The sequence below is a fragment of the Phyllobates terribilis genome, unplaced genomic scaffold (assembly GCF_046119375.1).
Source record: "Phyllobates terribilis strain yellow unplaced genomic scaffold, ASM4611937v1 Scaffold_5__5_contigs__length_657084704, whole genome shotgun sequence".
NCBI classification, from domain to species: domain Eukaryota; kingdom Metazoa; phylum Chordata; class Amphibia; order Anura; family Dendrobatidae; genus Phyllobates; species Phyllobates terribilis.
In genome coordinates, this window is record NW_027362765.1 from 83,101,920 (window position 1) to 83,125,762 (window position 23,843).

At 41.4% G+C, this 23,843-nt stretch overlaps 1 protein-coding gene across 2 annotated transcripts in view; it reads left to right on the forward strand.

Moving 5' to 3' along the window:
* Window positions 1-23,843, forward strand: part of STX8 (syntaxin 8) — a 247,172-nt gene that overhangs the window by 167,943 nt on the left and 55,386 nt on the right. For both annotated transcript variants that reach the window (XM_073680981.1, XM_073680982.1), the window contains exon 7: window positions 15,236-15,337. In XM_073680981.1, the coding sequence (XP_073537082.1) occupies window positions 15,236-15,337 (102 nt within the window). The remainder of the gene's footprint in view (window positions 1-15,235; window positions 15,338-23,843) is intronic.

The window sequence follows — 23,843 nt, forward strand, 5'->3', positions numbered from 1 at the left end:
CACAAATGGGGCATACTGGAATAATATAATATGTTGTTATATAAGAGCAGTAAAAGCATATGGCCCAATAGCCTAATTTAAATATGTAATAAGCTATAAAGAACCTTGAATTAATAAATAATACAGATAATAAAGTATGATTCCAACAAAAGTGCGCCCCAAACACAGTATGATACCCTCACAGTGAATTACTCCACATGCACAGTATGATGACCCTACTGACCCCCCCCCCAGCAAAGTATGGTAATCCATCACAGTATGATGTCCCAACTGTGATCCCACACAATATTCCATACTGTATAATGGGCCCTACACAGTCCTCCATACTGGATAATGGGCCACACATAGTCCTCCATACTAGATAATGGGCCACACATAGTCCTCCATACTAGATAATGGGCCACACATAGTCCTTCATACAGTATAATGGCCCCATATAGTGCTCCATACAGTATAATTGGCCCCATATAGTCCTCCATACAGCATAATGGCCCCACATAGTCCTCCATACTGGATATTGGGCCATACATCGTCCTCCATACAGTATAATGGCCCCACATAGTCCTCCATACAGTATAATGGGCCCCACCTAGTCCTCGATACAGTATAATGGCCCCACCTAGTCCTCGATACAGTATAATGGCCCCACCTAGTCCTCCATACAGTATAATGGCCCCACATAGTCCTTCATACAGTATAATGGGCCCCACATAGTTCTCCATACAGTATAATGGGCCCCACATAGTTCTCCATACAGTATAATGGGCCCCACATAGTCCTCCATACAGTATAATGGGCCCCACCTAGTCCTCCATACAGTATAATGGCCCCACCTAGTCCTCCATACAGTATAGTGGGCCCCACATAGTCCTCCATAAAGTATAATGGGCCCTACATAGTCCTCCATTCAGTATAATGGGCCCCACATAGTCCTCCATGCAGTATAATGGGCCCCACATAGTCCTTCATACAGTATAATGGGCCCCGCATAGTCCTTCATACAGTATAATGGGCCCCACATAGTCCTTCATACAGTATAATGGGCCCCACATAGTCCTTCATACAGTATAATGGGCCCCACATAGTCCTTCATACAGTATAATGGGCCCCGCATAGTCCTTCATACAGTATAATGGGCCCCACATAGTCCTTCATACAGTATAATGGGCCCCGCATAGTCCTTCATACAGTATAATGGGCCCCACATAGTCCTTCATACAGTATAATGGGCCCCGCATAGTCCTTCATACAGTATAATGGGCCCCACATAGTCCTTCATATAGTTTAATGGGCCCCACATAGTCCTCCATACAGTATAATGGCCCCACATAGTCCTCCATCCAAATAATGGGCCCCACATAGTCCTCCATACAGGATAATGGGCCCCACATAGTCCTTCATACAGACTAATGTGCCCCACCTAGTCCTCCATACAGTATAATGGGCCTCACATAGTCCTCCATACAGTATAATGGGCCTCACATAGTCCCCGGCATCGCGGGCCAAATATAATCACCCTGCGGGCCAGAGTTTGACATGTGTGATCTATACTGTGGCCACTGTCGAATCTGTTGATTGTATGCACCCAACAGTGGCCAAAAAAACAGCGTGCCCCTAACTTAAGCTGTCCATCAGTAACAACAAGAGGACCTACTTGAAAATCCCTTTTAAGGCTACTAGTCTACTGCGCCATTCGAATCCTTTTTTTTTTTTTTTTGTGGCATACTGGCAATTAAAATCCCACACTCCTCGCCCTGAGGGAAAGGGTACAAGTATGCGGCCCGGCCATACTCTACCATGTCAGACTGCTCTGTGCGAGCTGTAAATACCCAGGCGAGATAGCAGAAGTGGCGTCTGACAGCGAGTGCTCCGGGTCTGCATGTAGTACAAGCTATTCCTGCCTCCCCACAGCTCCTTATCTCCTCCGTACAGCACATGCTTTTAATTACAAGACCTGTTATCCACCGCCAGATAACTGCGAGAGGATAGTCCAAATACTTCTCCTTGTAAATATAGCCTTTGCCTGCGCCGCCGCCGTGTAACTGGGACCGTCCACCACATCTGGAAGAGAGCGCGTTCCAGTAACATTAAGGAGTAGTATTTAAGTTGGCACATCCGAGCCGTGGTATATGCCAATTGGTAATAGCTCTTGGACGCCCTTAAATCCTCCTTGAACTATTCCCATAAGAAATCATTCAATTAAATGTGGCCAGAATTTAACCCCCGGCAAGCCGCGTTTCGAAAACAGCAGTCGACATGTATTACAATGCTAAACCCCCCCTCCCTACGCCTTGGCTGGTCGTCAGGGTAGCGACAGTGGGGTCCTGTTCGTCATTTTTAGATTTCAGCATTTTGTCACTAGTCATCAGCATCACCGAAAAAAAAGAACAACAAAAAGCATATTGGCACCGAAGAGCGAAAAATAAGCCTTTTTTTTAAAATATGCTGTTAAAAGTAGAAAAAAAACTGAGGACAAGTCACTGCCCTTAACAAAACCAGCACATTTATCTCCTAAAATACTTTGTGCTGCTGGGAGGAGCCTTCTGCCATGTGTTTGCAATGCTCTACATATCATGTCACATAGAACCCAGTTTGCACTAGAGATGATGGGTCACTACATCTCACCAACATCAGCCCACTCCTCTGCTTAGATACTCTGTGCTGCTGGATGTATTATACTCCTTTCACTATGAAACTCTCATTCTGCTACCTCCCACGTGCCTCCTTTCTACTCCATCTATAATGATACTGTCACATACAGCCCGGTCCGCACTACAAATGGACCGGTCACTGCCTCCTGCCACATCAGCTCACTTGCCATTGGAAGTTTGACAGCCACCTAAAAGCTTCCCCTTATCAAAGAGGTTCTGAATAAGCTAAGGGTTGTGTCCATGCAGCAGCTTGGAAGTCAACAAAAGGCCTCCAGGGATGTTGGCAGGTAAGAAGCGCTTCTCAGAGGTCCCGAAATACTGACCAGGGTCCTGCTCATCGATTCTCTCATCTGTAGTACAAGCAAATATAAGAAGCTTTGTATTATATCTTATTAGAGAAGTATGATGCTTTCTTCCTCTTCCCCTTCTTTTGCCTCTGAATCTCATAATTTACTCTAAAAACAACTAAAATGCAAGATGAACTTTTAGCTCACTGAGGTATCATGTTACATGCTGCCCAGAGAAGTCTATGGAAAGCAGGGGAAGGGTTGATCGAGTAAGAGAGAGTCTGAAAGACACACAGGCGTTGCTGCTGCTTTCCAGTAAGTGTTCTTTCTCTTCTCAGTGCTGGATTTACAGTTACAATGCTCAGTACTGATGTATAATGTCTTTCAAGGCTCTGCTATTGTTTCCGAGTAAATATTTTATCATTCTCTAGTGCTACATTCACAGCTACACTGCTTCATACCTCCCAACCTTTCAAGAAGTAAAAGTAGGGACAGATCATGCGGCACACACAGCATGCCACGGCAAGATGTTAGGCCATGCCCTTAGCTACATCCATCTATTTATATTATTACTATAATTAATATAATATGATAAATATAATATATTTGAGAGGTACTGTATCTCTGTGTACCAATACAATGTGCCTGTAAAGAAGTGAAGCATGTAGAGATGTAGCCACAGAAAATTCTCCTATCGGCAATACAGCCTGTGACTTACAGCTTAGGCTGCTGCCTGACATGATAGATGGTGTGAGTTTGAATTCCAGAGAAGACCAGATATCAAGGAAAGCAGAGAATTAACGTATTTGTAATGTTGTGCAGAGCACAGACATATGCCGGCACTAAGAAGCTGAGCAATCACAGCAGCATGTACGGCCATGACAAGTCTGACTTCAGCTGAGGACACTTCTCCCTCAACATAGGACTATCCCGCATGATCTGGGACAGTTGGGAGGTGTAGTGCTGCATAATTTCCTTCATGCTGTTCTTGCTGTCTAATATTTATCTCGCTCTAATGTTGGAGTCACAGCTACACTGCTCAGTGTTGCTGTATGATGTTTTCCAATCAAATAGTGTGCTGCATAGATCCACCCTTTATCTCAGAGACAACTGACAATTAAGCCTGCAGGTATTCTTTAAAGGAACTGAAAACAGCAATACGTGAAAAAAAAATTGTTACATTCACTCCGCTAGGTGCTAGGTTCAGATAGGGGCGAGACAGGTTACATGAATTCTTTGGAATCCTAGGGGAACCGTTACTCAGGGCGACCATAGACCATGTGCTGCTGCTTCTCTCAGGCACACAGGGGTATTGACCCTCAGGCACAGAAACAAGATTCCTCATAAACGGTAGAACAGTAGCATTTAATAAGAAGCCGTGCAGAAAGTGCAAGTTAAGTCTTATGAGCAACAGGCTCCAGTGACAAACAGTACAGTTTCCTTAGCAGCACAGCAGTTCACAGTCTTCCCAGTAGTACAGGACAGCACAGTTCTAATGCAAAGGCACATTAATGAACATTCTTTACAGCACAGTGAGATGAGGGGGAGGGAGGGTTTGCTGAGGGAGATGATCCCTGTGACACCATTCCTTCCAGTCCTTATCTTTCTGCCTGACAATACTCTGCACTACTAGTTCACGAACTCTACCTGACCTGTGCTTAGCTTCACTCCTGACTTGAATCCTTTTCACTTGCAGGGGCACTTCTGTGAGATACAGAACACACACACCACCTTTCTCTTTGGCTCCATCCAGACATTAAACAACTTCCCTTCTCCTGTGACTGTGTTAACCCCTCTAGTTGCTGGATGCTTCTGGAGCACAACACTTCCTGTCTCATGTGCTTGTGTTACTTCTAATAGTTGCTGGATTCTTTTAAAGCAACAGCGCTACTTCTGCATGTCACAATATATATAAAGTCTTTAAGTCCATTTGTTAGACCTTTTCCAAGAACCTGAATCCTTTAGTATTTGAGTAGAAATCCAGAGGAAAGTCTTGGCCCTTTCAGTTTTTGGTTTTCTCCACATTTGACTGCTATGTCTGAAAAGACATGGTTTAATAAAGGGGTTGGTTGTGCTCAATATCAATTACAGTTAAAACAAGAGGGTAAAGCATAAACCCTGATCCTTTTCTCAGATATCATGTTCTTATAGTCTCTGCGCTCAGTAGAAGAAGGGGGAAATAAGACAGATTCCTCCGGAAAAATAAAGGAGACAACGGAAGTTATTTTTATTTCCGTTTTAACCACTTTTATTGGAGTTTGATGAAGAACTTAATCATGATGCAAGATACTTTTATTGCTTTTTTTCACCTTCAGCTTCCCTTTAACATCTGATTTAATTTTTATTTTTTTTTTATCCACGCATGTACATTTATTGATGTGATAGGTTGACTTTTACATCCAGTAGATGTCAGTGTTGTTACTTTTGGTTTAGTCTTACTCTTCACCTTTAGTACATGTGGAAAAAAAAGATCTCAAACAGGAAGATTCAGATAGATCGACATCACTGTGATCAACTTTGGACCAGTCGGATATAAAAATGGCCCATCTTAGGGAAAAAAATCCTAAAATAAAAAATTATGCGGACGTCCCCTTTTTTATATTCTTATTTTGTTTTTTGTTTTTCTCTTTTTTTTTTTTTTTTTTTTTTAGTACCGAGCACCTTAACTCTAGTAACATGACAGTGAGGGGCTTGTCCTACCATGGTATATGGTAATTACCATGGTAGGACTCTGTCTTCATCGTCAATCAACAAGCTCAGCATAGCACCGGGCGGGGAGAAGTGAAACTGAGCCATGGACTGCAAGTGCGCGAATACACGTACCAGTGCACTTGCAGTCTAATTTGCATATCTATAAAAAGATGAATTTAACTGAAATAAAGCAACAGATCGTGACAAAAAAAAACTATGATTGCAGTTGTTGCACACTGCCCCGCCGTGCACATACTCTGAATGCCTACTGAAATGTTGCTGACCTTTAAGGCCCCCCATTTAGATAAATATTTGTATGAACCCGGACTCCTGACTTTCCTCCGATAGATAATGTTTGGGGTGAGATGAGGTTTAGATGCTTTAAATTCAGATAAGCTGCTGCCAGAAGAGTATTTTCTTTGACCATTGATAACCAGGATTGTTTGGAAAGATTTTATTTTTACTAGTATTGAAAGGGATAGCGGTTTTTCTTTTTTCTTCTTCTTCTTCTCTGTGGCTTTATATAAAAAAACAAACCCCTGGAAACAGACACAGTATTGGATGATCAATAACGGTGCCCAGTGGCGCCCATTGACTTTCAGCGTGGCCCATTGAGTTCGGACATGGGGTCCGTCGTTTTGCCGGAATAGAAAACCTATGCTGCATTATTTTTTCCATCACATATGATGGCGTCTGCAATGGTGGCTTCTATACAGATGTGGCTATCAGTGCTGCTGTGAGGCTCTGCTGAAAGGCGGAGAGGGCTCACATAGGGGAGGAACATATGTGGCAAAACCAGCCCCCTTATTGGCATTGGTGAATGAATGCTGTCAGACTCGCTAATTGGGGCATGTCATAAACACAAATGCACAATATTATAATCCCAATTATCAAACCCCGCCCTGGAGCGCCCACATGACCCACGTGAGAGGTTCGTTTGAGGGACAGTCCAGTGGAAAATGGACCAACTGGAAGGCATGGTAAACGTAAAGAGAGCTCCCTCCAAAGAAAACCTGATGACGTCTTTTATAGAAGAATCTGTAGAGTATCTAAAAACTAGCCAAATCTGCGCCCATGTTTGGCTGATATGAGTTATTTAGCTTTTTAGCTGATGGGGCATTGCCTTAAAAGTAAAAGTAAGTCTCCTTACCGAGTTGGATCCCTTCTATGAGAACATGTGTCCCACCCTGGGATTGAAGAACATGTCAAACATCTAAATGAATCACGTTAATCCTTACATTCCTAAAAAGAACTGCCTTTATAAGAAATCTCATGACATAATAGTCTTTTGTGCCACCTGCCCACCGTCTGACATAGTGAGCTATTATGGGCACTTTTGGGTCACCCACAAAATAATCACCCCTGCCTTGTGCTCAGTTATGTCGTTTTTTTTTTTGTTTTTTTTAATGAATTCTCCTCTTACGGCCCCGGAGCTATTAAATGTCTAGTAAAAACATTCTCACAAATGATAGAGTTATCAGCGCCGCATATATACTTCACAGTCTCCGAGCTGAAGCCATTTTGGCACGCGACACAAAGCAGCCGGGACGAGCACTGAAAACTTTTGCGAGGTTGAATAATTACTGAGCTGAAGTCGTACAACCAAATATTTTCACTTGATGTATCCTGAACTCGCTCATGAATAATAATTAATTCCCAGTCCTGAAAGGAAAACAGTTAAAATAATATGTATATAACATTGTGTGTCTAATTTATTGCATATGTTGGCACCGGGAGAATGAGCCAGTATTTGGAGTGGTGCTGTGCCGTGCCCTGGGAGTGTTAATATGGTGGTCTTGGCCCGGATCCATACAATACACTTAGCATACGGCATATTAGTATTGGAAGCCATGCGCGATGTATCCTTCTACCACCATATTATATAAGCATGTCGCTCATTACCACTTTTATTTTCTTATAGAAGTCACTGGTCTGTCAGGAGTAATTTTCTGGAGTTTCAGTTTTCGGTCACTCCGTAGGGCCAACCAACCATATTTTAGGTCAAAGCAAACTCTCTAAACCACCTTCCAGGCAACAAGGCATCATGGTTTGTACTCATCTACCATTTAAAATTATTTTTTGGGGGGTTGATTTTTTAAGGGAACAGAGCTGCAGTGTAAAGGTTGGCAAGAAATAGAGCAGCAACCAGATCCTCTAATGAATATGTAGGTAGTGTATGTTTCAGACTACCACCGATGCCAATAGGCATTGTACCTAAGAAGAAGCCATTGACGCACAAGGGAGCCAAGAATTAAAAATAGCCTAAAAGTAGAATAGAGTAGATAAAAATAATAAAACACTTCTTCCAGTCGACCCCTCCTTTATCTCTCTATGATTCAACCCATTTTAAGAACTCTGTCAACAGTCTTCTCCATTGCCAGCTTGTTCCTACACCTGGGATTTCTGCTTATCACTTGGCTCTGTGTCTGGTTTACGCTCCTGGTTCGTATCTGGTTACCAGGCACGGTTATCACTTCGACTTCTGGTTTGACTCCTTGGCTTTGTTTATAATACTAATAATCTTTATACTTATACAACGACAACATATTCCGCAGTTCTTTACTATTCAGACAATTTACAGACATTTTGGGCACTGTCCCCATTGGGGCTCACAATCTATATTCCCTATCAGTATGTCTTTGGAGTGTGGGAGGAAACTGGAGAGCCCTGAGGAAACCCACGCAATCACTGGGAGAACATACAAACTCCTTGCAGATGTTGTCCTTGGTGGGATTTGAACCCTGGAACCCAGCTCTGCAAGGCTTCTGTGCTAACCACTGAACCATCGTGCTTATGAACTCCAATTACCGTCTGTTCAATCTGGTACTATTGCTGATTGCTCCACAGGCTAAGAGCATGTGCTGCGTTTTACTAACTTCATTCTGGTGTAATTTGTACTTCCATTCAGAAGATACAATTTATGGGACCATGACATGGTGACCTTTATTAAGATTCAAACCTCCTCAAGGAGGTCAATGGAGAAGACCAGGGGTCGATTGTACTCTGTACCTTGGCTTAATGAGCCTCAGTCTGCTCGTGGTATAATGAGTCCAATAAGTCCACTTATTGGTACTGCCATATCAACAAACCATAAGACACTTCGTAATATATCTTCAAAGAAATTTTCTTCTTTCTCCTCTTATGAGTCACTTCTTCCCACTGCTTCTGGAACTCATCATTCACTCTGAAATACCGCTTAAGTCTGTCCTGCTCAAGACAAGACAGCTCGCTAAGGGATTAGACTTCAGCTGCCTATTGAAGTCAATGGTTAAAGTAGGGGGAAAGAAGAACAGATTGATAGAGACACAGCCATATACAGACCCATACTGCTGCTTTATGTAAATGTTTTGTCACCCAGTTCTGGGTTAACAGCTACACTGCTGAGTATTGCGGGATAATCTTCTCCTTGTGGCTGCATTCTAGTCATTGGTTTATCTCACCAGAGTGCTTGACTCAGAGAAACTGCACAGTACTACTGTATAATGTCTTCTATGCTTCTGCCTTTTATTAAGTGTTTTATCTCACAACAGAGCTGGATTCACAGTTACACCGTCCAGTACTGCTGTATATTTTTGTTCATGTGTATGTTTCTCAACATGTACTACATGAAGACAGGAGAGTTGGAATCTCCCTTGTCTGTGTGTACTGAGCATGGGACACATTGTACACAAGTCCCAAAACACTAGCAAGCAAGGCAGCTGAAAATTAGAGATAAAGCCCAAAGTGAAGAAAAATGCGGGATTCAAGTCATGTACACACAGGACTTCTTATTCTGTAAAGTCTCCTGAAATACGAGGAGCACTAATTTTTCAATATGGCTGATCAAGCACAGTAATGCTTTGAGCAGTGGTTATGTAATGTCATTTTTATTATTATTATTTATCATTTATACCTCTTGCAAGATTGGACTTTGGACTATGAAGAGTTCTGGCCCAAAGCAGGCAATTAAGATATTGTTTGACATATTTGGGAAGACATGAATCTTGAAAATATCTGTGTAAAGAAAAAAAAAACAACCTGCCTTGGGGTTTTACACTGAACCCGTCAAATCATTTTTTATTTTTTTTTCTAAGAAAAGCACAGCTGCCGTGACAGACATATGTAACACGTTCCAGCGGATTGTGGCAATCAGAATAGGGGGAAATTGTGTAATCCGAGCAGTGAGAACAACATTCATAAAACATCCATGTATTGGAATGGGAATAGCTGGCACGGTGGTGAGAAATGGAATACAAATTTACCCTGCCAGTCAATCACGTCACATTCACATGTTCCCGTCCATCAGTAAATCCAGATCTCTCCAATCCATGGGATTTGCCAATCATCCGGCATTAACTACTCCACGGAAATAGATCCTATTTCTTAATTCATCTGAGCTCAGATTGGGGAGATTGCGACAGTGGCGGTGGTCATGGGAGCACTGCTGGTGGAAACAATGTTATCTAAGAATTCCGTGGTGGTCTTATTACACGATATGTACTCTTTTATTAGCTAACTTATTTTTTTTTGTAGCAAATAACAATATATATATATTTTTCTAATGTCCCGGTACTGCACGGAGATTATCACTGACATCAACCTCATCACAATTTTTAACACACTAGGAGACCAATTACCTTTTCTGGAAAATGCTCACTGGTTATTTAATTGCCCTTACTAGATCGTTCGGCAGAGTAGATAGGCTGCCATTATTCTCAGCAGCGCAGGTCCAGCTTACATACAGCGATGTGCTGAAGGATGATTTTTTTGTGCATACCAAAAGATAATTCGACTCGAAGAACTGGCGTTTTACATTATTGCAGTGTAAATGTTCCTTTACTTATTGGCCTAAGGGGTAACGTGTCTCATTGTGGAGAGTTAGGAGACGTATAGGCCATGCAATGCTCCGCTGGGAATTTAAATATTCAAATTGTTTCTACAGACAGGAAGTGGACATGAACTCTTGTGCCACATATTGTAAGCTGCAATCCTACACATCAGTATCAACCCTTCAAGGAGCCTTGCCATATGATTTAGGATAAAAGCCAAGCCAGAATCTCAATTTGCAGATGAGTATTTCAGGCTGTTGACCTTCCTCAGTGCAAAAAATTAGATCTGATTTGGCTATATAAGAGGCCTTTGACTGAAGTCTAAGGGTAATGTTTCTCCTTGTGGAGAGTGACATGCCTAACATGCAAGTGTAAGGAGACTTATAGGCTATGCAGTGCTCCTCTGGGATTGGTACTTCCAATAGGTGGCACTAGAGTTCACGTCCTTTTCCTCTCTCAAGGTAATTTGCATATTTAATTTCTCAGAGAAGCATTGCATAGCCTATAAGTTTCCTTACACTGGCATGTCTGGCATGTTACTCTCCACAAGGAGAGACATTACCCCTTAGACACCAGTCAAAGGCCTCTCGTACAGCCAAATCAGATATCATGCTTTCCACTGAGGAGGGGTAACACCTCGAAACACTCGTCTGCAAGTTCAGATTCTTATTTGGCTTTTATCCTAAGTCATGTGATAAGGCTCGTTAAAGGGTCGGTATTGACCTTTAAGATTGCTACTTCCAATAGGTGGCACTAGAGTTCAAGTCCTCTTCCTCTCTGAAGAGGTAATTTTCATATTTACTTATAGGCAGTGCACCATGGGAAAAGAAAAAGTATGTTCTTTAGTAGAGTTGGTGCAAATTGATTGACAGCGCCCTTTCCATCACATCAGTAATCAGTGGTCACTGGACTGGGCCTTGAGAACTGTTTCCTACCACACATCATCTGTGGCTCTTCTTTTGATTAGTAAGGCTGACACGACATGAAATGATGAGGTCGCAGTCGGCCGACTAATCAAAAGAAGAGCCGCTGATGCCGGGATGTAAGAATCGGTACTTCTCTTTTGGAGAACTAGTTTGTAAACACTGCAAAATGGGAAATATGAAGTGAAAATCTGCTGCAAATCCACCTTTTAAATAAGTTTGATTTTTAGATTAGATAATGGGTTCTTGTTTAAGGACTTTATATGTGTTTAGATGAGATGGAGGGTCTAGTCTATGGACCCTCTCAGGGAAAAGTTGATGTAATCCATAAATTCTTTCTTTTTTTGTTGGACAAGTTTCTGACATCTACCTTTTTTTCTACGCTTCTGTAATATTTTTTAAGCAGATTTCTGGTTTGTTTTTTTTCTGTATCATAATCTTCAAGTATGACAGCACAAATCACTACAGGGCCCGACAGCCAAGAAGGAGGCTTCCATATTCCCCACAGGGGACAAGTAGAAGAGTTTTTAGAAATGATAACAGGCGGAGTATGCAAACCTTGTAACTTTCTTGAAGCGCATTTAGAGCGAAGATCGTCGACTTGAAGCCTGTCCTGCGGCCACATTTTGTGAAAACCAAATGTATTTTTAAGATTGCCACTTCCATGATGTTGGATACTTAAAGAGAAAGTAGCAGAATTTAATATCTGGTTGGGTGGTGAACTAACTAGGTAGACTAAAACTTTGAGCCTCTTAGCAAAGCTTTGAACAAAACTAGGCTAAAACATAAAAGCTTTGCTCTTCTTGTCCCGTGTACGCACCTGATGACTTCTTTTTATAGCTGGGACAAAACTAGGTTACCATATCCATCTCATGAAGTTATGAAGGTATTGTTTTGTCACAAAGGCGCCCAAGACTTCATAGAAAAGCATAGTCAGCGTCTTGTTCTCATTAATTTTTTTGGTGGTGCTGTCAATTTGGTGTTGAATATTATTAAATGCCAGATCTTGATCCAGGTCTGTCACATTGCAAATAGCCAACACCTCCTAATTTGGAAAGAACCAAATTTTCCAAAGCCACTGATCTCCATCCCGTTGCTCCACATGGAAAATTATTCTCCAACCCAGTCTTTGTCCAGGACTGGGAAAATCCGCCAAATACGAAGCACCCATCGTTTTGTGCATGTGCGACACAACAAAGTGTAAAGTGATGAGGTCTATCACAAGCCTTCACTAAAAGAAAATGAAGGGTTCCTACAAGCTATCCACCACCTTCTGCTCCAGAATACCTCATGGACAGTCTCACTTTCATGAAACTTAGGCAAAGCCTCTCTTCCTCCTCAGAGTTTCCAACAGGAGCTGAAATCAAGATTTTAGCTTCCTTCACCCGAAGAGGAAGTTTGGGTTGCAAGGGGGAGGGCGAAGAACCTCCCTTGACCTGAGGAGTGACATCCTATAAGGACACTATACCCTGAAAAATGTCCTTGTGACAAACATGCAGTCAACATACAATAAATAAAATAAGAATGCAATTTTTTTTGAAAGCCTGTGATGTAAAAGTGCAGAAGGATGCAGTCAAGCACAAGCCATCTCCTAGTGAAAGGCCTTCAACAAATGTTTTCCTATCCCTCCAGACCAGGTAGTCTCTCATTGCCGTAGCTAAGACAGAGCCCATCTTGCTTCCAACCAAGAGCCGATATATTTTTGCTCCTTGTTATTACACAGTAGAGTTCTGTTTTCTAGGGTCTTTAATACAATTCTTAGAAATTGCTGAGATCCAGTTGGTGTAATGCTCCTTGGAGAAAAAAAAAAGTATGATGGTGAGACCTCTCTTTCTACTTTTCATACATTTGGGATCTCCCCAAGGAGAACCAGCACCTTCCAAGTTTTTCCGAAGTGAAGGCCTAATGTTCAGATGTTAGAATGTCTTCCTGCATTGACCGGCCTTGTAACAATATACTGAAAATATATTTTGGTCTTTCTCACCGGATACATTTATTTATTCAACACACCCCGGCATAGAAGAAAGGGAATCGAAAATGGTTAACTACTGCAAATCAAATCCAGCCTTCGCATTTACTGATAGGGTTAATCCTTGAGCTCCAGGCTGCGGGTATGGTTAGTATTGTGAACAGCGGAATACCTAGGTGATGAGAAGTTTTCAGCCTGAAGGGCCTTTTGCACATCCAAAGACGTAAATAGGAAAACACTCAGAGCTTGACGCAGAGACCAAGACGAGCGACCTGGGCGGGCCGCGTCATCATAATCATACTTGTGCGATGATAGATATACCCTCAGAGATTGGGATAAAAGAACATTTTCTCATATTATCCGCTCCTGGGAAAGTTATGTGGCAACCAATATGGCTACTAAAAGGGAGGGGGAATATATCACTTCATAACTTCTGTTTTCCACCAAATCGAAATAGTATAATTTTGGAGTGAAAAAAAATCCTGTTTTTGTGCAATTCAACATACAGCGACCACTTAATCCACTTGGACGCACTATTGTTGCGCAGTGCATTGTGGGTCCGTCTGGCATCACAAAGGTTAAGAACACTACATGGTCGCCCCCTCCGCTTTCCCAAGTCTCTTTCCTCTTCTGAATATACAGAATTTCTGGTGTGATTTATTTGGATTGCATTGAACTAATCCTCTTATTATTGAAAGCAATACATTTCAGAGCCGAATGTTAACCTCTCCTTATTTGGCCTCTGAAATTTGCTTGGGGTTTTATTATTTGGAGATCGCTCTTCATACTGATGAGAATTTCGAGTTTTATGAAGGTTTTTTTTTCTATAGTTACATTTAAGTGAACATTTGGGCATTTGTTGGTTGGTATGACCAAATTCACATGGAGGATCCCATTGCTCGTCGGCAAGCTCGTAAACATTACACTAATAACTGGAAAAATGATTGTTACTTAAGATTTATTTTATGTTGTCTATAAAGCACCTACATGTACCACAGCGCTGTACGATGCTTCATCTATCAGTATATACAAAGAATGAAGGTGGAATTTTTATAAACCTGAGGAAGAGCTTTCGAAACATTAGTTGGTTGTATAAGAACTGCATAGAAGTGACTGGCAGCCAATCACTTTCGAAATCTTGTGATTAGTGGGGGTCGGAGCTCATGGACCTTCATTAATCAAAACATGTTATTCATCATGATCCTCTTTCTCCAAAAGAAAATCATAGTGGAGTAGAATGAATACAAGGGGTGGGACTCATAACAAAAATCAAAAAGGCCACAGATAAGGATACCAAGCTTTGCCAAACAGGACACGAAGAGCCTTTTTTTCGTCGCCTCCTCTCCATGACCCTTGGGCCAATTCGCCCACCCCTTGTTTGTTCCTTCAGAGAAGGTAGCCCTAACCCATGGGGATGAGACCAGCCATGATTGGACCCTTTCTCTCCATACAGGTACAATGGTACATACGTACTTTTTCCTCATTGATGCAAGGATGCCGGTAATTAGGCCATTGTAGGGCATCTACACTGTGTACACACAATCTACACTGTATACACAGCATGATGGCTCAGTGGTTAGCACTGCAGCCTTGCAGTGCTGGGGTCCTGGGTTCAAATCTCACCAAGGACAACATCTGCAAGGAGTTTGTATGTTCTCCCTGTGTTTGTGTGGGTTTCCTCTGGGTTCTCCGGTTTCCTCCCACATCCCAAAGACATACTGATAGGGAATTTAGATTGTGAGCCCCAATGGGGACAGTGATAATGATGTCTGTGAAGCGTTGTGGAATTCATGGCGCTATATAAGCGAGCAAAAATAAATAATAATCTTATACCAGCTACCCACACGGGTAAACTAATAACCGTTATGTCATGTAAACGTTTTTTCTCCCCTTTTATTATTTATAGACATCATCGACGACCTGACAAACCTTGTAGAAAATACCGACACAAAGGTCCGTAATCAGACAAGACATGTGAAGCTGGTGGACAAGAAATCTGGATCATGTGGTAAGTCATCCCCATATCTTGGACCTTTGTATCACAAACGTGAAGTTCTGGCCTCCTTAAGGAGATATTAGAAAATTGTCACACAAGTGATTTCCATAGTTGGATGTTCACTTAATGAATTAAAAATGGTTTTGTCACCAGATTTCACAATACACAAGCTGCATACATTATTGCATAGATTATATAGACCTGATGAGACTGGTGTGCTTGCTTTGAAAATCTTATGTCAGTATAGCTGTATAATCCACATATTAAGATGAGCATTTTATGGGACCAGCTAAACAGTGAGAGAGGGCAGGATATCCAAATGTATTAAATTTTTGCCCACCCAGCTTGAGTGACTACCAGATTGTACTGAACTGTGTGAGATCTCAGCAGCAAAAGGAGCAGTCAGTCAGACTTGATGGGGGAGTCCATCAGTAGCAGGGAGGAGGAACACTGAGGCACGGTCAATTAGGATAGGTGGGTGGAGATCCATAAGTAGGAGAGAGGAGAGACACTGAAGAGTAGTAATTCAGAATAGATGGGGGGGGTGATTCATCGGGAGGAGAGACACTGAGGAACTGTAATTCAGAATAGCTGGGGTGGGGGGGATTCATCAGTAGGAGGGAGGAAGGACACTTATGAGCTATCCATCAGGATAGTTGGGGGGGAGATTCATCAGGAGGAGGGACACTGAGGAACTGTGATTCAGAATAGCTGCGGGAAGATTCATCAATAGGAGGGAGGAGGGTCACTGAGGAACTGTGATTCAGAATAGCTGCGGAGAGATTCATCAGTAAGAGGGATGAGGGACACTGAGGAGCTGGGATTCAGAATAGCTGGGGAGGAGATCCGTCAGTAGGAGCAGGGGAGGGACACTGAGGAGCTATCCATCAAGATAGGTGGGGGGAGATTCATCAGTAGGAGGGAGGAGGGTCACTGAGGAACTGTGATTCAGAATAGCTAGGGGGGAAATTCATCTGGAGGAGGGAGGAGGTACTCTGAGGAACTGTGTTTCAGAGTAGCTGGGGAGGAGATTCATCAGTAGGAGGGAGGAGGGATTCTGAGGAGCTGTGAATCAGGATAGGTAGGCTGAGATTGAGTTAAACTTTCATTAGGATTATCCAGGCATTTTGACATGGAATTTCATCAGCCTTGATAGGTTGAATAGATCTATTTAATAATGTTTGCAGTTTGTATTGTGAAATTTGGTGACAGACCCCCTTTAAAGGGAATCTGTCAGCAGGATTTCACCCCCTCCCCCCAAACTATTTATACGCTTATATAGCTCTTTCAAAGACAAGTCCAGCAATACATTTACATGGCCAGTCCGTTCCTTTATTCCTGAGAAATCAGAGTCTTAATTAATATGCAAATGAGGCTGAAGAGATATGGTAGAGCTGAAGCCTCTGTCACTCCAGCTCTATTCCCTGCCCAGCTCCACCTCCTCCTGTTTGAATGACAGCCTCTATGATGTGTGACTTCAGGCAAATGAGCTGTCTGTCAAGCAGAGGATGGCATCGCTGGGCAGGGAATAGAGCTGGAGTGACAGAGGCTTCAGATCTACAAATAGCTCTTCAGCCTTATTTGCATATTATTTCAATCACTCAGGAATGGAGGAACAAGACTGGACATGCAACTTATTGTTGGACTTGTTCTTGAAAGAGCTACATGCACATATAAATAGTTTTTGGGGTGAAATCCTGCTGTCAGATTCCATTTAATGAGTAGACCTTGTTTTTTGCAAGAGAAAGATGTTTTTTTATTTCTTTTTTTCCAAATATTAAAATATAGAAAAAAAAATAACTTTGGACTTTTTATTTATTTATTTTTTTAGATTAGGTTAACTTGGTTGTGTGGACGGCCAAAAATAAATATTTTTATTTTATTTTATTCAATGTATCCCAAGAAAATGTTTCTTTATAACCAGTAAGGGTTTATTTTTATTTAATTGCAGACTTTTATATGTATATTTTATTTTTATTACGTTTTTGTATTATTTTTTTTATTTCATTTCTATTAGGGGATTACTACTTTATATCACAATGTATCAACTTGCTCCTGTATAAGAGACCTATGCATCTGTGGAAGTCTACGGGGCTGACGGCACAGATGGCCCCCATATCATGTCAATGTCCTACTTGGAGTCCATGCTAAGTTACCAGGGCCGACACTACAGGGGTCCCCCAGTCCCAATATTGTCAGTGTAAAACCTGGCGATCGGAGGACAAAAAGCCCTTTAATGCATAAATCGTTATGTTTGTAAGGTCTCACAGAACAAGCTGCATACAGTCAGACTGTACATAATAGTATATGGCATAGTTCAGCGGACAGGGACCACGGAGTATTTTACAGGGGAAGGGGGTGGATTTATGTTTTTTTTTTTCTTGAATCAGGTTGCCAGGTGTTTGAACACTAGCCAGAAATCAGCGGGACACCCCCCCCCCTCCTTTCCTATACCTCACTCTATAGTCTACTACCCCTCCCCCATTATTCTGCTTTGAAGAATCATTTTGCTCACAATTTTACATTATTGCCTTCATTTAACCCTGTCTGGGTCATTTACAGTAGTCTTTTTTTTTTCCGTAGCGTCTGGGGTGCATTTATGAAGTTCTGCTGAATAATGGACACACACTATATAGCATAATACCCTAGCTACTGCAGAACCTCATTGAAAAGGAATGCTTTTGGTAACATGGATAGGTTGAGCGTTGCTAATATATAAGGTTCCCTTCGCAATGTAGAGGAGCACCATGGTGAACGCTAAACCCGGAGCTTGTATTATGGGTGCTCTTAATTTAAAAGGGTTACCTTTCTCGTTTTGCCGATCGGTGAGGATCCCAGCAGTTGGACCCCTGCCAGTAAGTATGTTATCACCTATTCTGCGATAGGTGATAACTTGCTTTCACCGACAACCCCTTTAAAGGGAGTCTGCCTCTTCTTACTGTACCTCCAGGTAGAGTACTCTGCGAGAAATCTGTCTTTTATCCCATGCCCAGTAGCTGGTTTTGAGCCTGACTCATTCTCAGACCCTAATTGGGAATCCCTGCCCTGCATGCTTGGTCTTGGTTGACTCTCTCATTTCTTGTCACTCTCTTCAACAGTAAACTATCACGCAATTCTGTGCGTGCACCACATACTTGTGCTGTCTCCTCGGGAGATGATGTTTCCTGGTACAAGGAGAGCACTGCAGTTAATGAGTCCAGTGGATAGTCCTATTCAGTGATTGACGTCTTCCCTGTATGAAAGAGATAGCTGTCAATCACTGAGTAGGACTGCCGTCTGGACTCTCATGGATACAAACACCAGGGACCTCAATGAGTAAAATACAAGTTATAATTCTGCTCAGCTTCTCCTTCTCTATAACCTGAAGATGTTCCTTGACTTTTATGGGAAGTGTGTTGTGAGCATGCTCTGTTATCTGTGCAGAGGTCATTGTATGGAGAAAGGGATGAGGTGATTGGAGACCATCATCTCTGTGAATGGTGAATCCCTTTTCCGCTATATATTGGTGTTACCTGTCATCGTAATCATGCTTTGGATAATGAGATGGCTCCCTTACATCTATGGGAAAGTATTGTGGGCATGCACTTTGATCTGTACAGAGGTTATTGTGCAGGGAGGGAGGAGGAGGTAAGCTCTGACCATCATGTATTTTGAAATTGAGCATTCTGTATTATCTGTCCTTATAATCCTGTCTGTAATGATAAACAGACAACTTCTGAGACGTGATCTTTACAGAACAGGAAGTGTCAACCTATTATGAAGCTGTAAAAACTGCAAGATTTCAAGATTTTTATTTTTTTTTTAAATATGCAGAACAGCTTGTGAAATTAAAAAATAAAACAAAACTTCACTAAAAATTCTGGAAAAAGAAAATCAGTTTAATAATCAGTCATTTTTGCAGCCACATTTCCGTTAAGGAACGCTTTTTCAGCATCCTGTTATTACAACGTCTATATTAAAAAATAGTAAAAAAAGAAAGGTTTTGACGTCTTTTCCCAATTATACGAACATAAAAGTGGGGAAAACTTAGGCAAAGATATTAGGTGCCTGCATATTCGTGAAGCTTGACTATACTGTATTTCATTATAAGAAATTCATAAGTTGGGCGTCCGATATGAAAGGGTTTGGAAAATCACAAGCAGGTCCCATTCCGAAGAAAAGTCTGTGATTACTTCCAGATTGTAGAGAGATACCTTATTCCAGGCTTCCAGAAGAGCGATTGGGTGGACAAATTATCAAACCCGCTACAAAGTTGTTGTTTTTTTTATTGGTATTGATACGCAATATTTAACAAACCCCACAAAAAACCCATACAGAGCACTGATTAGTAATTATAGCGGTGGAAGCCAGCGCCATCTGCAAAGTCCGATCACTTGTTTTCACTGTTTAGTGTTTCAGTAGTCCTTTTGTTCATTTTTATTTTTTTTTACGTTCAAGATATATCAGCAGAATATTTCATAACTATCTGATAGATTCTGGTCTCACCCCTTGGATCCAAACCTATGTCTAGAATTGGGGACACCTGACTAAATGAAGAAGTGGCTGGAATTATGGAAAACAGCACAAGATAGACATAAATGGGACTTACTGAACCAGTTTAGCTCCCTTTCACATCTACGTAAATTGTTATTACGGTCACAAATAATAATAGAAGAAGGTATCTGTCGTCCCTTTACTCAGTCCACAAACCCCCGATACCTTATTTTCTCAATTTAAGGTCCCCTGTATGTCTATCGTCACTTGCTGTTTTTATGTGCTTCCAACACTTCCACCTGGAGACGTGTCAATTCATAGCACTTTTGCCAATGGTTAATACCACCCCACAGCTCACCTCCACCTTCTCCACGTGTCACTGTTGGTCAAGCGATCAGTCAGAACAGGATGATTTCTTCAGGCCACTCCCCTTTTTGTGATGTCATCGCTCACTGTGCCGCTTGCTTAGTCCTACGCCCTTATATGGCTCAACGTGACTGATGACATCCCGCTCATTGCACAGACAGGAAATGGCTGTCCAGAACGTTACAGGAAGTGAGGAGATGAAGGTCTCTTTGGTACAGAAAGTTTATCAACCATGTTAAACATTTTGGTAAGCTACTTGAGGTTACTAATAAACGCTATGTCTGGAAAACCCTTTTAAGGGATCAGGATGGCGCAGTGTACTTTTGGCTATTTCCGTAATCCCACAACCTAGTTATTCATGTGTGTGGCTGGAAGATATCGGGGCAACCTTCCCCAAGGTTCTAAAGATAGGACTCGCAACTGTCAGACATATATGGATTAAACAATATCTATGCCATTAATATCAAAGATGAAAATACCTCTTTGAGCTTTTTGAGTACTGGCCCAGTGAACTAAAAATTTCCCATATTAGCATTGCTTTTATTAGGGAAATTCATTTGGATTTTAGTAAAGCATCCTTTAAAACGGCCCCTCATCACAGACTTTGAACCAGCAGGGAATTCTTGAGAGATTTGAGCTCCGAAGACTGCAGACTTATGAATGTTCCAACGAAAAATCTCACATTAACAGAACCTTTACGCTTATGGACCACTTTTCCATTTTGACTACACAAATCCTTATTAGTTTGCACAGCAATGATCACATTGAAGATAGATATTGGCGTGACTTTCACATTCCCATGGCAAGAAGTTCTAAATTGTACATTTCTGAACACAAACTGAGAAACTTTGAGCCATTTCCAAGGAATTCTCAGGGGCAGTACCACCAAGTCCCTTAGATAGACTAGTCATTTATCACTACAAGCATGTTTAAATGGATTTTCACGGGGGATAAGATACACTCAGACCACCCAAATATGTTTTGGACAACTCCGCCATCTCTCTGTAAGGTCACTGAAGACAACTCTGTTACATCAGTGAATCCGGCATGCAATTTTTTTTGTCTTTCTCCTCAGAAAAAGATAGGTAATATGGCTTGAAGTGAATTTATTGATTTCACACGAACCCAATAAACCTTTTTTCTTCCTTCCGTTAACCGTTCTCACCCTGATTTTGCACACTTTGTTTCACATGGGTGAGTTCTTTTGTGAGCCGAAAACACCAGGGGCAAGCGTTGAGGAATCTTAAAGCCAAGTAATACGTGTTCTTGCTGGTCACTGAAGGATTAGCGCGGAAGACCCTCCATTTCAAGAGAGAGAGTCCAGCTCCTTACAACCCTAGAGTGGACAGGGTTTCAGAAGGCTAAGTGGATTAAGGCACCAATTTGTTAAGTTTCCTTTGATTCAGGACAGATCAAGGTCACTTATCCCAGTTGGAGATCAAGGTCAGAGAAGGAGGGTGGTGGCTTTCAAATGCCAAGACAAACCAAGCATCCTACAATGGCATTGTTATTGCCCTCCCTGGGTGGCCCCTACTTTGGAGACATTAGGATATTGGGATTCAAAAGACTAACAATATGTTTCTGAGGGAACCACTGGGAACCGGCCCAAAATAGATGGCTAACAGGAGACAAGCCAGCCAGGGAAGCATAACCAAAGAGGTCAGGAAGTTCTCCTTAAGACTAGTTTGATCACGGGGACTTCAAACCCCTATATTTTTTTTTTCTTTATTTCCACAGTTAAGACGCCTAAGCGGTTTTCATGGACGACTTAGCCGAACACTTGTGTCTTTGTTACCCTCCAACATTGGGTAATCAATGGAGAAGTCTTTCTTTGCCTGTTGACTTATCTGCTTTCTCAAGAATGTGTTGAGAAGGTTGCTTAAAGTCACTCATTTTCTGAAACTTAAATTATGCAAGATATAGTATTCACTATGTAAAATCCCAATTGGGAGGGCCTTGGGAAATAATATAAAGGACAATTGATGTTTGCATCGTCTTGTCAAGGATATGGTGGTGGGCCCTAGATGTCTCTATTTCTGTGCTAGTACAAATATATAAATTCCATATTTTCTATTAAAAGGCTTTGTTTTTTTTCTTAATGTGAACCTCTGCTAAGAAACACACAAATATAGAATGTAACAGTATATGTTATCTGTATCATTGGATAGTAACAGCTTTTCTAATACTGCTTTCCTCCTCACATGTACGAGAAAATAACTACTATAATACTACCCACTATGAACAAGGAAATAACTACTATTATACTTTCCCTTCTGTACAAGAATAAAGCTACTTTAAAGGGAACCTGTCACCAGGTTTGCCTCATATGAGATAAGACCACCACCTAACATCCCTCATATACAGTATACTAATATGACGTATATGTGCTCCTCATCCGGACTGCAACAAAAGAAAAACACCTTTTATTATACTCACCTGCGGGTCCGAGGGGCGTCGTTGGCCTTGGTCCGGCACCTCCCTTCTTCTTTCGATGCCGTCCTCCTTCTGTGCGTCGTGTAAATGATGCGTCCCTACATCATCCACACAGGGTCCCTGGCATCACGCTCCTGCGCAGGCATACTTCTCTGCCCTGTTGAGGGCAGAGCAAAGTACTGCATTGTGCATGCGCCGGGAAAGGTCAAAGAGCCCTGGCGCATGCCAAATGAAGGCTTATGCCGAAACGTGCATAGGGGCTGGCAGCACTATCACCCACAAATAGGTACTGTGTATGCTTTCATTACTTAGCCTCGACTATGCGCTGAGTTAGCAGGTTGTCTTGCAGGTCACTAATTTACCAGATTAGATCTCTATGTGACCATTTCTTCCTAGCTATGGTTGTATTGTAGCATTTCTATGGTAGTTTGGGATACCCAGGTGACAGATTATGTGTTAGACATTGTAGGGGTATTTCAAAACTTTGATACAACTTCTTTGTATTAAGAATATAACTACTGTAATACTGCCCCCTATGTACAAGAATAGAACTATTCTAATACTGCCCCTACGTACAAGTATATAACTATTCTAATACTGCCCCCTATGTACAAGAATATAACTACTGTAATACTGACCCTATGTACAAGAATATAACTACTATAATACTGACCCTATGTACAAGAATATAACTACTATAATACTGCCCCCTATGTACAAGAATATAACTACTATAATACTGCCTCCTATGTACAAGAATATAACTACTATAATACTGCTCCTATGTACAAGAATATAACTACTATAATACTGCCCCTATATATAAGAATATAACTACTATAATACTGCCCCTATATACAAGAATATAACTACTATAATACTGCCCTTATGTACAAGAATATAACTACTATAATACTGCTCCTATATACAAGAATATAACTACTATAATACTGCTCCTATGTACAAGAATATAACTACTATAATACTGCCCCCTATGTACAAGAATATAAGTACTATAATACTGCCTCCTATGTACAAGAATATAACTACTATAATACAGCTCCTATGTACAAGAATATAACTACTATAATACTGCCCCTATATATAAGAATATAACTACTATAATACTGCCCCTATATACAAGAATATAACTACTATAATACTGCCCTTATGTACAAGAATATAACTACTATAATACTGCCCCCTATATGCAAGAATATAACTACTATAATACTGACCCCCTATA